Source organism: Bos taurus, chromosome X, assembly GCF_002263795.3.
Source record: "Bos taurus isolate L1 Dominette 01449 registration number 42190680 breed Hereford chromosome X, ARS-UCD2.0, whole genome shotgun sequence".
Taxonomy (NCBI): Eukaryota; Metazoa; Chordata; class Mammalia; order Artiodactyla; family Bovidae; genus Bos; species Bos taurus.
Genome location: NC_037357.1, coordinates 2,159,274 through 2,173,294, shown reverse-complemented (window position 1 = coordinate 2,173,294; position 14,021 = coordinate 2,159,274). Strand labels below are relative to the sequence as shown.

Below are 14,021 nucleotides of genomic sequence, written 5' to 3'. Positions count from 1 at the left end.
TTGCTTCCATGTCTTGATTGTTTTGGCCATAAGGCATGTGGGATCTTAGTTCCCCAACCAGGGATCGAACCTGCACACCTTGCATTGGGAGGCGAAGTCTTAACCACTGGACCACCAGGAAAGTCCCTAGACTTGTACATTTTCAATATTCAGTCTGCAAAGGTATAGGGCTTTTCTCTTGGTATGTGTATTTGAAGGTAAAGAAAAGAGCCCCCTTTTTCTTGGAAGCATCCAAATTCTGTGTCAAGGCCTATGGAGGTGGGAGTCAGGCAGGGGTGAAGAATGGCAGCGGTTTCTTGCACACCTTGCTGTATCATTATTAGAAGCATATAACAGTAGTTATTGTGCATCATGTGGACTGAGGCATTTTAAATAGTTCATTTTAGACTCAAAGACGGTAAAGCAGAAAAATAGAAGGTAAGGCAGAAACATTGCCCTCAAAAGGTGAAAAATTAGTGACTTTTGATATTTTTAAGAGTTAACCTATCCCAGTTGTTGTAAAGTTAATTATTAAAAACTGGCTAGAACACTAGGCTGTCTAGGATTCTGGATAGTTAAGGCTTAATGGATGCAATATATTTATGCTAACTCATGTTTCATATGTGAATATGCAGTCAGTGCGATTAGATTTTGTGGGGTTTATGGCTGGGAAACGTGTGTTCTTTTGCATACTTGTAACACCTAGCAAAGTCATAACTTTTCAGTACTCACTGATGATTGAGTGAATTCAGCGTGTACCTCTTCTGTACAGATTTTGGGCTTGGCATAGTGAGTTGATTGATTTTCGTGTTTGTGAAGTTCAAAGGGTCTATCTGACACTGGCAAGAATGGCTAATATACTATAGGGGCCTCCATCCAAACAAATGCATTTTAGTTGAAAAATGCAAAAACGTGATCCTAATTAATCGATTGGTTTAATTCTTGTTCCCTGTTTAGAGGATCAGTTTAAGCCCGATCTTGCTGCCTCTTCACCCTTTTTGGAATACAGTTATGTTCTATGCTTTAAAAGTCTGAATCTCAAAAAACTGGCGATTCTGGAAATCTCTAAACATAAATATTTTTGTTTACTGGCTAGACAGTATCATACGAATTTAAACAAAATGACCAGATCCTGTAGTGAAAGATTCATAAAAATGCTCCACAGTGTCTCCGACTTAGATCAAGCTGAATAAGGAAAGAATGAATAAATATATGCTAGCTAAAGGGAAGATGTCGTTTATTCAAGTGTTATGTAGCTTCAGAATTCCATGAAAAGTAACTGATTATTTAAAACATATATTTGATTTTGAAGACATGAAGTTGTTCTCAACTACTAGATGAAGTAGACAGACTTAGAAAGGCAGTCACGAACCCCCAGTTTAAATTGCCTCTAGTCAAAACCTAGGGTCAGCCTAGAAGAGGAATTCTTTTTCATTTCCTCATAGCAGAATTGCATTTACTTTAGTTAGTCATAGAATGTGAGATGAAAGAAAAAATTTTCCCCCAGTGGACAACCATTGTATCCAAGTAATGAAGCTAGACATAATTCTAAAATAATGCTGTCATTAGTTCGTAACACATGAACACTTTATATAACATGAGTTAATGATGTATTCTATCATAGGATTTTCATTGAATTGCTAAATATGTTTTTGAGGCATAGCAAATTTTAGTTGCAGACTAGCTTCTGTAATTTAGACTTACTACCATGTATTTGAAATCTTGCAGTATAAATGTTTCTCTGCCTCCCCTCCCTTCCTTTTTTTTTTTTTTAAGGAAAATATCTATAGGGAGTTTCCTGATGACTAGTGGTTAGGACTCTGTGCTTTCACCGCTGGGCCCCGATTCAGTCCCTGAACAGGAAACTGAGATCCCACACGCCACGTGACATGGCCAAACTATCTTTAGAATTCAAGATTATCTATGAGAAGAATTCTAAGTTAGAAAATGAGAAGGATCTCAAAACTGTCATGAAAATAGAGATATTGAACTTATTGTTAAGTCTCTTTGATACCACCATAGTAGGCAGATACCATAACTCTGCTGCTGCTACTGCTGCTAAGTCGCTTCAGTCGTGTCCGACTCTGTGCGACCCCATAGACGGAAGCCCACCAGGCTCCCCTGTCCCTGGGATTCTCCAGGCAAGAACACTGGAGTGGGTTGCCATTTCCTTCTCCAATGCATGAAAGTGAAAAGTGAAAAGTGAAAGTGAAGTCGCTCAGTCGTGTCTGACTCTTAGCGACCCCATGGACTACAACCTACCAGGCTCCTCCGTCCATGGGATTTTCCAGGCAAGGGTACTGGAGTGGGGTGCCATTGCCTTCTCCGACCATAACTCTACATTATACCTTTAAGAAAACTGTTGGGCCCCATGTTATGGCAGTGGGTCACAAGGTTCAAGTTGAAAGTTGAGCCTTTTTTGGAGTTTAAGATATTCTCATTCATTATATAGCTAATACCTTTTATTTTTAAATAATAATAGTTTATATAGATATATGTATAGGAAATTGAAAGTTTTAATGATTAGGCCTGGGAAGTGGTAAAAACAAAATTAAGTCATTTGCATTTAAAGGGCCCTTTATCATGGAAAATTTAAGTAGTGTTGTATAATCTTAATGAGTCATTAGGATTAGCTTTTCATGAAAGTGTTTGCTTCTGGCTAGCAAAATATTATTGTGATTACTCAAGTATTTGTAACCAAGATTTACAAATACTCAGAAGAAGAGATGGAACAAGTAAGTAATCATCTAGATCTCTGCACATGTGAATATTATAACTTTTTGGATAAAAATATAGAAATATAATTTTTTCAAGATAAAAATATTATTTCATTAATTCTAATTGGGATATTGAAGAAAATGTTTTACTGTTTTATTCTAATGGTCTTTCAGCAACTTAGATTTTTGTAAAAATATAGGTTTTACTGAAAGCATGCATAACATAGCAAATATTGACTTTCTTTAACTGGCATGCCTTTTGAGACTGGGTATGTAATGTGCTTATTTTAAAAAGTTTTTCAACCATTGTAAATAAACATTATTAGAAATTACTCTTATCAACATAGTTCAGGATTTATAAACTTTAAGATTTTAATATTGCTTAATCTGTTGTTTTCATGGAAACCTTGTAGTTTTGCTTCTATTGTCGATATCACAAAGGAGTGAAACTATTTGAAAAGCTTTCTGTGCGTAGAATTTTCAGTCAGTAAAACCATATTCTTAACTTTTCTTTCAGTAACACTACATTTTAAATGGCTTTTTATTTTGATAAAAGTTTGTATGCTTAATGTACAAACACATCAGAAATTCTAACTATAGTTTGGCTATTTTATTTACCAAATGTAATTTAAGTAGATACTTAGGAAGTTGTTAAGAGACAACTAAACACTTAATTATTACTTGAGGTGGGAGCAGAGATTTTTCCTTAGAGCAGTCTATCATCACTATAAGTGACACCTTTATTTTATCTAAGAAAGTATGTGTTTTGGGTGATTTTCTTCAATGTATGCTTATTTTAAACAAGTTAATGTGTATATTTAATTTTTTTCATTTTAAGGACTTCATAGCCTAAAATTATCAAATTAACAGATGAATATTCCTGTTACTTGAACTCTGCTTTTAGTAATAGTAGAATCAATAACACCATTTTAAAAACCTTTCAGGATATATCCTGGCTTTGGTACACAATTCTTATTTAATCACTCATCTGCTTATGAAAACTGCTCTTTCAATTTAGTCAACAAACACTTATTGAGTGCTTTCCCACGTGCCAGGAATAGTGACCAATTGGGATTCCTTCTTGAAGGAGGAGCAGGAATTTGGGGAGGGCATCGCAGGCAGGCAAAGTGGCAAGGCTGGAGTACAGGGTATGGTAACAGCGTGGCCTCTTATTGGAGCACTGGATAGATTATCCCTATTTGATGATTATAAACCATCTTTCTAAATGACATTTTTCAAACAATTTAAAAATGGTAATGCAAAATCAGGTATATAAATAGTATGTATGTAAAAATCGTTGATTTCCACCATTACCCTTCATAATACCCCAAAACACTTTGATTTGGGTTTTAAGGCATTTTTTACATAGATGGGAATACTTAAGAATTACTTTGGTGTATGCATGTCAATCCACTCCAGTATTCTTGCCTGGAGAATTCCATGGACAGAGAAATCTGGCGGGCTACATTCCGTGGGGTCTCAAAGAGTCAGACCGGACAGAGTGACTAACATACACACATGCATGTCAAAGATAGATAAAGACTTACTTAAGCATATGGATTTGGGAATCATATGAATGAAGAATTCAGGGGTAGCCCCCCCAAAAAAGCCATAAAAATAGAGATACTGCAGAAAACAAAAGGAGAAAAGAAGGGCAAGAACTTACGAATTTCCCTTTCAGTGTTAATCCTTTTCTCAGCTATAGTGAGATTAAGGGTAGTCAGAATCTGTGGGTTAATGGGTCCCCAACAACTGGATCTTTCTTGTCTGCTCAGTCCCTTCTACTCCAGCTCCCATGTTAGCCTCATAACCCCTTTCATCTGACTCCCCAGTTATAAAAGGTGCTGCATAAACATGAGGAACCACTACCATTCTGGCTTTCCATTCTCCTTCCAGCGAGTCCACTACCTTCCTTGCTCTACTTTTTTCTCCTTTGTTTCCTTATCTATTGTTTCCTGTCTTATCAGCTTACCATATCGTCTTATTGCTGACTCACCCAAAACAAACAAAGGAACAAACAAGCATTTAGTACCCTTGTTTTACTTTGAAAATGTTCAAGATTGTAAGAGTACCATCTTCACATTATTTATGCCATCATGGCCTGAGGAATTCTCTGTGCGTATGTTCACACCTGTGTGTGAGTGTGTACCTGCACGCCAAGTGTGTTTGTTTTTCTACTTGTTCGTATTGTGAAGGAGAGAGGTATTATAGTAATCCAAGGCATAGTCATAGTTACAATAATCCATGTAAATTCTTTGTGGGAATTAAGGTCCACACAGTTCTATTAAGGAAATTGATTTGTGAGAAGGTGCTTATAAAAGATGAAACAATGATTTTCAAAAGTATCTTTGAGAAATGTCTGGGGTTTTCCATATTGATCTTAGCAAGGTTACATATGTGAATATCTCATAAGAAATGTTTAACATATTTGATATTCAATTTCCTGAAACAAATAAAGAGGAAACATACACATAAGTATGTATAGCCATTCATGTGAACAGCTCTATTTCCTGTAATGAGAAGCCCTGAATGTATCAAGAATTTTGTTGTTGTCCAGAACAACACAAAACTTTTTGTGTATTTAAAGGGTTTAACAGTCCTACTTGGTTGCCATCCAAGTACCTTTACTGATTGGTAGAACATAAGCAGAGCACACAATTGGGCGTTTTCTACAGTCTTGTCTGTGCAACAGGGATAACATGGATCTCCCAGAGTAGTCTGAAGGGACGTTGTCAAGATTACACAGTGCCTGCTCACACAAACGATGGTTAGTGCTATTATTCTTTCATTGTAACTACCACAGGATTAACCAAAACTTGCAAGAAAAAGGTAGGTTAATTCTTAGGGAATATTGGGAGAATATGGAGAAAGAGGTCAGATACGTGACATATTAGTCAATTCATTTCACAAAGTGGTGGTACTGGAGACAAACTGTTGCAGTCAATAAGCAAATTAAACTTTCATATAAAGTTATTTAGAAGCATTTACAGTGAGAAAAAATTAGACTCTTGGCTGTATATTTCACTTTTCTCTCACACTATGACTGGCTTAATTTTTACTTACCTTTTTCTCCCTGATCATTCTTTTTTTTTTTTTGGACCACATGGCATGTGGGATCTTACTTCCCTGACCAGAAATCAAACCTGCATCCCCCTGCTTTGAAAGTGCAGAGTCTTCACTGGACCACCAGGGAAATGCCTCTCTCATCATTCTTAAATCATGTCTGGAATTAAGATTTTGAAAGTGGTCTTTCTGCACACTTTTGTATTTTTGGTGTTTCTTTCCCATGTCTGTCATTTGAGTATACATGTAATTGGAGGAATGAATGATTATTTTGTAGTTCTTATTTCTTTTGAATACATTGAGACATTTGTAGAATGTGATTCACTTCATATGGAAGCAAACATCTTCTGGAACAGTCTCATTGAGAAGTAAAGACAGTAGGGATTCTAGAGCAGGAGTCCTAGACTAGGAGTTGGGATTTGGTTTCTGGTTCCAGTTCTGCCATTAGCCAATAGTGTGACAAGTTAACTTCTCTGAGTTTCAGTTTTTTCATCTATACAATGAGTGTCCTGAGCAAGATGATTTGTAAAAGTTCTACAAATCTCTTTCTACTTTGGGAACCAGGGAATTCCGTGTTGTGAGATTTGGCCAGAATGACTCGTTTTGTGGCCTTGGCCAAGTCCCAGCATTGTCCTTTGTTTATTACATCTCTGAAATGTGCATTTCACAGGTATTTTTAAATGATTAATGTTCATACAATGCTTTGAAGAGCCTTTGTGCATGCTGTCTTTCTATTCCGTTTATGCAGTTGTCCATAATAGAAACCAAGTGTTCTATAAATGAAAGCAGTGTTTCCTGTGATGTGAACGAGGGCTTTTGACATTTCCCAGTCTAAATATTAAAGTAATGGTACTACTACTGCATAAAATTATATTTCAAATATATGTTTAATCATTTTCTTTCTTTCATTCTGTAGGAAAAAGCATTTTTAGTTCCAGAATGTAATGGTAATTACACTCCATAGCTGCTACTAGACTCGTTGTCAGGGTAGTAAAATCTGATTAATTTGGACTCTGCTAATTTGTAGTTGAGGTGATTTTACCTGGCTAAAGTTTATTTCTAAATGACATATGACAAATGGTGTTGTTAAGCATTTTAATAGGGTTAAGTATATTTCAGGGACTATATTTCTACTTAAAGGAATTATTTTTAAGCCTTTGGCTTATTAGTTGTTTGTTCATGAGAGATAATTATAAATTACTTCTAGCGATTTATTAAAGCAAAAAAAAACTGAGTATAAATAAATTCTCATAATCAGATACAATGCTTTTAGGGTTTAGGATCTTTAAGAATGCTGAGGGTAGGTGGAGGAAAGCAGTCTTACTTACTTTTCACTTTGAACAAGTATTACAAGTGTTGGAGTGCTATAAAAACAGGTTTTAAACATTAAGTATAAGAGAAATCTAGACTGAAAATTGACGTAGATGATTTGGTGGTATTGGTTGATTTCTTTGGAGCTGAATGAGATTAGACCAATATGTTGGTTTTTTAATCAGCTGATTGTTCATAGTACAATAATAACTTGAGAACCTTTGCAATAAAGTGATCTTCACCTGTGTGGGGAGGTTACCCTCTTGGAAATTTCGAAAACTCTATATTCACTCTGTTTTCCCCTTATAAATATTTAAGTAGTCTTTACAGATAAAGACTCAAAACCTATCTTGGTTTTACAGACATTTGGGGGTCTGTGTTCTCAGAAGGAGAAGTTACATTTGCAATTACAACTTTGTAATATTTTCATAAGCTAGAAAGTGATTGTATTTCCTCTCTAAAATCTAAATCGCCTCCATACAGCTATTTTGTAATTGTTTTATGTTTTATATTTTTTAATGTTTGAAAATGCTCCAGGATTTTGGAATGAGACATTCCAAACTTGCTTGATTAGTACGTGTATGTGTGTACGTGTGTGTGCGCGCACGCGTGTGTGCATGTGCGCACATGTGTTGTGTGATTTTCTTCTGGGTGTTTCCAACAAATTACCACTGCCAGTTGTACCTAGAATCTTTTTGCTTCTTAACTGTTAAGAATTATTACACAAATCCTAATACAATATATTGACTGTAGTTTTTGGTAATAGTGACACTTTTAAAAAACTATATTTTGGTCACTAAGATATTGATAAATACTCCTTTCTCTGATTTTCTTGAAGATTTCTGTGAGACAGTTTTGTGTGGGGGTACTAGAGAACTGGAAATATCATTTAACCCTTTAAGTTGCTTGACTGAGTTTTTGCTCAATGTTTGTGTTTGGTAGATTGAATAAAAATTATTTGCGAGCTAGTGATAGCTGAAACCTATTTCGTATTTAATAAAGTGTATGCAGTACTGGTCAATTCTTCAAAATAAGCTTTCTCGCCATAGCTGTGTATCTGTGAATGTATATACTGCATATGCATATATGTTGGATTTCATCGGAAAATAACACTTTTGAATATTAATGTGTATCTTAAAGGTACTTGTGATTACCTTAGGTGATTTCATGCTCTATTTCTGGTATATTAAATTACATTTTTTGAAATTTTTGAAAGTAGTGTCTTTCTTGTATAAATCTGTGCTTTTTGAATACAAATGAGAAAGAGTCTTAGGGGACTGAATCCCAATCTTTCCAAAACTAGGAATAATTTGGAAAGACTGTATAAAAGCCAGCTACTTAAATTGGAAGTACAAGCTTATTGTTTGAATGTTAACTTGAAAGTAAATATGAGCTTCTTGTCACTGCAGTGAGTTTTTTAAAAAGGTGGCTTTCATGTCAATGGCAGTCTGCCTTTATTAAGGTTGCATTGATGAAGACGGATAATTTGGTTTTTAGGTAGAAATGGGAGGGTGCTCTGAGAGTAGATATTTAGTGATGGTGACTTGCCTACATCAGAAGTAAAAATCTTCATTCTGAAAATAAAGAGTTCAGCATAATACCTCTTTATCCTATTTTCACTTCTTTGAACTCTGTAGAGAATGTGTGAGTTTGGTGCTTTAAACAGAAACTTAAAACACCCAGTCGCTCTCTGGGCATTTAGAATGCTATTTTCTGGCAGTATTTTAAAACAATATAGATGAAGCCTCTGCTGTTACTTTCCTGAAATACGTCAAGCTGCCTTTGACAGCAGCTTTAATTTTTTAACCTCCTTGTCAATCACTAACCCCTCGAGGTTACCGGACCCCACCGCTGAGCTTTGGAATAGTCCCTGCTGGACACCTGCTTGGTGTCTCTCCTCTAGGCAATTTGTGAGCTGTTTGGGGGCGGGGGAGTCGTGAAGGGGGGTGAAGGGGAGGGAAAGGGGGAGAGAAGAAGGGGAGGGCAGCACTGAATTAGATTGTTGATAGCGTCCCTCCGAGGACTGCTATTAAGAGCATGCTATTCTGTACTTCTCTGCTGCAGAAGACAGAGTGGTATTCGTGTTAGCACACAGCATGTTGTAAATGTATGAGATTTTTGTTCATCCCGGCTTGGAATTCAGAATAGGGAAAAGAGAGCAACTTGCATGAGAAGCTACTGGAAGAGCGTGCAGAGTTTTGCAGCAGTTGATATTTGTTCTTACATTTTTTCCTTCTTCAAACTGGAAAACTGAGAGACTGGCATTTTTTAAACGGGCTCTTCCCATAATGGCATTCTTGTATTGTGTGGCCAGAGCTTGCAGAGGAGGAAAGCAGGCTGCCGAATTTAGTCACTGATCTCTGTTAGCTGTGGCCTAAGGCTATGCTGAGGTTTATATCCCATTTGTATTGTTGCAGCTCAAAAGAAGAATGTTCAGAGGATGACAAGTGTATTCTGAGTAGGTATGTTGTTTCATTTTCGTATGAAACCCGTCTATTTTCTTTTTCCTGCTACTATTGGTCAGAAATCAGGTTAATAGGTGCAGAATATAGTGCCGTGCTGCAGTATCCCTGTTAAGGTGGAACAATGGTCATGCAAGCTGAAAATAATACCAAAAAAAAAAAAAAAAGCCAAACCCTAGCTGCTTTTATTAAATAAAGCTGCATTGTGTGGTATGCACAGTGCAGTCTTTTCAAAAAAAAAAAAAATATATATATATATATATACTGCAGTCAACGCTTTCCTAACGAGGTGGCACTATTGTGGAGTTTGAACGGTAGAATCATCATATGGCTTTAGGGGACAGGAGGATTTAAAGGAGGTGCCTTGCAGCCCTATTTTACAGATTGGAAGCATCGGTTTCAGGGCACTGGCAGGATCGTTGGCTTGTTCTCCGCGGCAGCCACTGCTGTGTCAGTACAGTGTGGAATGGAAGTCCTAGTTGGTAGTCTGTTATGGAAACGCTGTTTACTGTTATTGTAGTACCGTGGTGACAACATGCCATTGAAATGGAAAACGAGCTCTCCTGCTATCTGGAAATTCCCAGTTCCTGTGCTTAAAACATCCAGGTCAACTCCACTTTCTCCAGCATACATGTAAGTGAGAGAAAATAGGATATTAAAGCGGGATTTCATTCATGAATCAACCTTGTGGCAAAAGGGGCTAAACATCCCAAACAGCAACATCCAAAACCCCACAAGATGAAAAGTCTCGACCTTGCTGACATTTAACTATATTGGCATGTCCACATTTTACCATTGTTTTGTTTTTCTGGGAGTTTATGTTTATTTTCATTTAAAGTGCGTCATGGTAATATAATTACTAAGATGAGAGTCTAAAGGTATAGCTAAGAAAATGCATAAGGATAAACTTTTACATTGGTTGGATTTTTTGAATTTTGGTTTATCTGTAATACTTAAGATGACTTCTTTTGTGTAATGGCACAAAAACTGCTGATGATTGATGGTATTGTATTAAATATGGAAATGCTTTCTATAATTTTTTGATGAATTTGAAACTTTCAGAATTAACACATTGATCAGAAAAATGAGACTTTTAATCAGGACTTTTATACTTGAGTTGTGTATGAATATTAATAAGTTTGATATTTTATCTTTCTCAGTTTTATAATTTGAGTTCTGAAGTATAAGTTTTGAATTTGTGCAAATTTATAGTTCTGTGAGTAGCTATTTATATACATGGAGTTGAAAAGTATACAAATGTCTGTTTTAGAAATTTAAGTAAATATATACTGAAATATTTAGGTGAAGTCTTTCTAGAATTTTTGAAAATCTTTCTAAATTCGCACAGGGTTGCTTTAAAAAAAAATCTAGGAGATACAGTAAATTAAAATATTGCCTGTGATCTTTTTTTTATAGAGAAGGAGTGAGGGAAAGCTGGACTTTTTAAAAAAAAATTAATTGTGTGAGAAAAGCTTTCGAATGAAAGTCTGTCTTACTGTAAGTGTTCCCTTTAAAATATTTTTCAGTAGGACAGATGTGGAAAATTCTTCCCGCTTTTAGGTTTATTGTGTGTTTAGAAATCTGGTGAGTTGCCATTTTATTACTTAGTTTTTGCTTTATATGAGGAACGGATGCACAGGGGTATCTGTCTGGTTCTTTGAAAGGCTTTCAACTGCTGAAGAGGTGTGCTTGTGCTCTCAGTCCAAAAGAAGCAATTCCCAGGAACACGAGGGAAAATGACATTTCAGTTAAATCCCATTCTCATTTCATTTTCAGATTATTTTGTATATTCCTTCTTAGAGATGCTTCAGGTTATTCTATCTGGGTGTTAAATTCTGTTTCCTATAAAGTTAAAAATTTAAGTTATGTTTCTAAAAGAAAAAAGGAAAAAATCAGCTCTATTTGTCTCTCTAAAGCTGTATTTGTTAAAAGTGCAAATTAATGAAGGTGACAGGTTAATGGCGCTCCTTCAAATAATTTGAGAAAATGAGATGTGCCTATTGACTTTATGTATCTTAGCTGGTAAGAAATGACCAAAGATTTACCAAAAGCAACTTTATCATCAAAATAAAACACAACAAAACATACACACCTGAGGAAAGTAAAGTCAGTAGGTTATGGTTACTAATGGTTACTAGTTACTAATGGATTCTAGTATTCTTACTGCATTTTACTGTCCAAAAGATCCAATATGCAGCCCCTATTGCAGCTGACTTGGGAGTTTTTAGAGATGGTTAAAATATACTTATATTTTATCAATCCATACTAGCCACAAGCTCAGATACAGCTTAATACAGCATCTTTAATGAATCACTTTCTTTCTTTTAAGTCCTCACCTCTTTGACCTGATGATATGAGTGAGTTGATTTAGATGATAGAAGCCAGAAAATATAGATCTTGCATGTTGGCTCTGATTATTGATAGTACACATATGTAGAATGGAAAAGTGTATTTGAGGAGCTAGTGCTAGCCTGGACTGTTTTGGTATTGTGACAGTCTGTATTATTAAATTGGCCTTAACTTATTTTTATAAATAAATTAATAGGTTACAATATTATATAAATATACACAGAGAAAATACATTAAATATAGGAAAAGAAGACTAGCTTGGGGAGTTTAAATCAATGTTTTAAATAACTTGTTCATTTGCTTGCTGGACCAGAAATAAAGATGCCATGTTTAACATGTTGTTCTCATCAGGGTTTCCTTATATTCCATAACACTTCTACACATAAATGATATTTAAATTGCACAGAGTTTTCACTCAGAAATTATAAAGACTACTTTAGAATACTAGGTCAAGTAACATTGTGTCTGCTTCCAGAATTGGTTGGGCTGGCAAACACAGATTATAGATTAGATGGTTAGTTGTGTCTTTTAGGTCTAAAGTCTTTGCATTGATTTGAAGTATCTAAATTCTGACTCTTTAATAGACTGTGATGTTTAGAATTTACCTGTAAAATTATGTATAAACATTAAAACTACTATCTTGAATATAGAATTCTTCACAGTTAGTATAACCATCTTTTGGTATATTTGCTTGTGTAGCATCAGTATTGGTTTTTAAACCTTTATCACTATTTACTGTGATTTGTCAAATACATACTACATGATTTTCATTGACGACTTGGGTACTTTTTCAAAGACTGAAATTTCAATATAAAATAGTTTTGCTTGTAGTAAAAGTGTGTTGTAGTAATGGAGCAAATATGGAGAAAATATAAAGGCTCCTCCTGGTCTCTTTCTCAACTCAGCTTAGGTGCTGCTGACTTGAACTCTTGCATTGGCATTATTGAGAGGCCAATGCTGTTAGCCACTAGTAAAAGCTACCGTAGAGAATGTTTTACTTACTGCAAACGTTGAACAGAAAAGCTCCCTTCTTCCCCTTGTGGTTTTAAAGTCCAAGCTGGCTTGCTTTCTGCTTGTTTAGAACCTGAATGAGAATTAAAACCTTTCCATATTTTCAAGACTTATTGACGATAAATACTATGTTTCTGATAATATGAGTTTTTTATATAGTATAAAGTGCTTTTCAAATTGTGTTACAATATGACTCCGGTAAAGTGGAGTACCTTAAAGATGAAAGATTTGGGGAAATTATCTGGAAAATAATCCTTTGGCTTCCAGATAGCTTGATTTCCAAATATTACTTAGTCTTTATTGGATAGATAGTCTTCTTTCAGCTTCAGTTTTGAACACTTGCAAGGGCGGTGTGCCATCCAGGTGGAATTCTGAAGGGACTGTCTTGCTTGAAATCTGAGTGATGTGTTTGTGTTCCACTCTGTTCAACAGAAGGTTGAAGTTCAACCTTAGCCTGAGGGAGGATCTCCTGGTCAGTGTAAACTGAATTAGTAGACTCTGCTCCTGACAGGTGTGAACCATATAAATTAACCTGTCATTTTGCCTAAATTAATAAAGCTGAAAGGGCAGTCACTTCTAAGTGGTTTTCTGGTATTTGGTATTCATTGTTTTCAAACAACAATGGTTCCTTCAGGCTGATGTTATAGGGTTAATGTATTATTAGATTCCAAGGACACAAGGAAATAGAACAGAATTAGCATTAGCGATCTTTTTATCTTTTCTTTAGAAGCACTAAGTCTTGCTAATAATGGTGTGGCAGTAAGGAGGAAGACAATGGGTAAGAATTAACCAGCACAGTGTAACAGTGAATCCTAGCCAGCCAAACAATGGGTGTAGAATGAGTGTTAGCGAATAAGACTTTTCCTCTCTTAGCCAATGCACTTGTGTTCAGTTAGTGTCTTGTTTACAATTATTTTGTTTACTATATAAAATATATTTTAGAGTAAAATAACCAGTAACACTGACTTTCATAGCAATCATTTTCTATCATTTTATCATTAAAATTCAGTATCCAGATTTCCCTAGAAAAGATGGTACTTTACTTGACAATAATTTTTCTAGATTCTTTCATACTATATAAATATTCTTTGTTTGTGGATGACTCACAGGACAGAGAAAATTAAAATAT

General features: G+C 35.4%; 1 protein-coding gene across 6 annotated transcripts in view; it reads left to right on the top strand.

The window, feature by feature from the left end:
- KLHL13 (kelch like family member 13) overlaps window positions 1–14,021 on the top strand; it is a 197,573-nt gene that overhangs the window by 125,097 nt on the left and 58,455 nt on the right. The window contains exon 1 of one of the 6 annotated variants that reach the window (XM_005227424.5): window positions 9,093–9,532. The exons of 4 other annotated variants lie outside the window; for them this stretch is intronic. In XM_005227424.5, coding sequence (XP_005227481.1) covers window positions 9,453–9,532 — 80 coding nt within the window. In that variant the 5' untranslated portion in view covers window positions 9,093–9,452. 6 annotated transcript variants of the gene reach the window in all.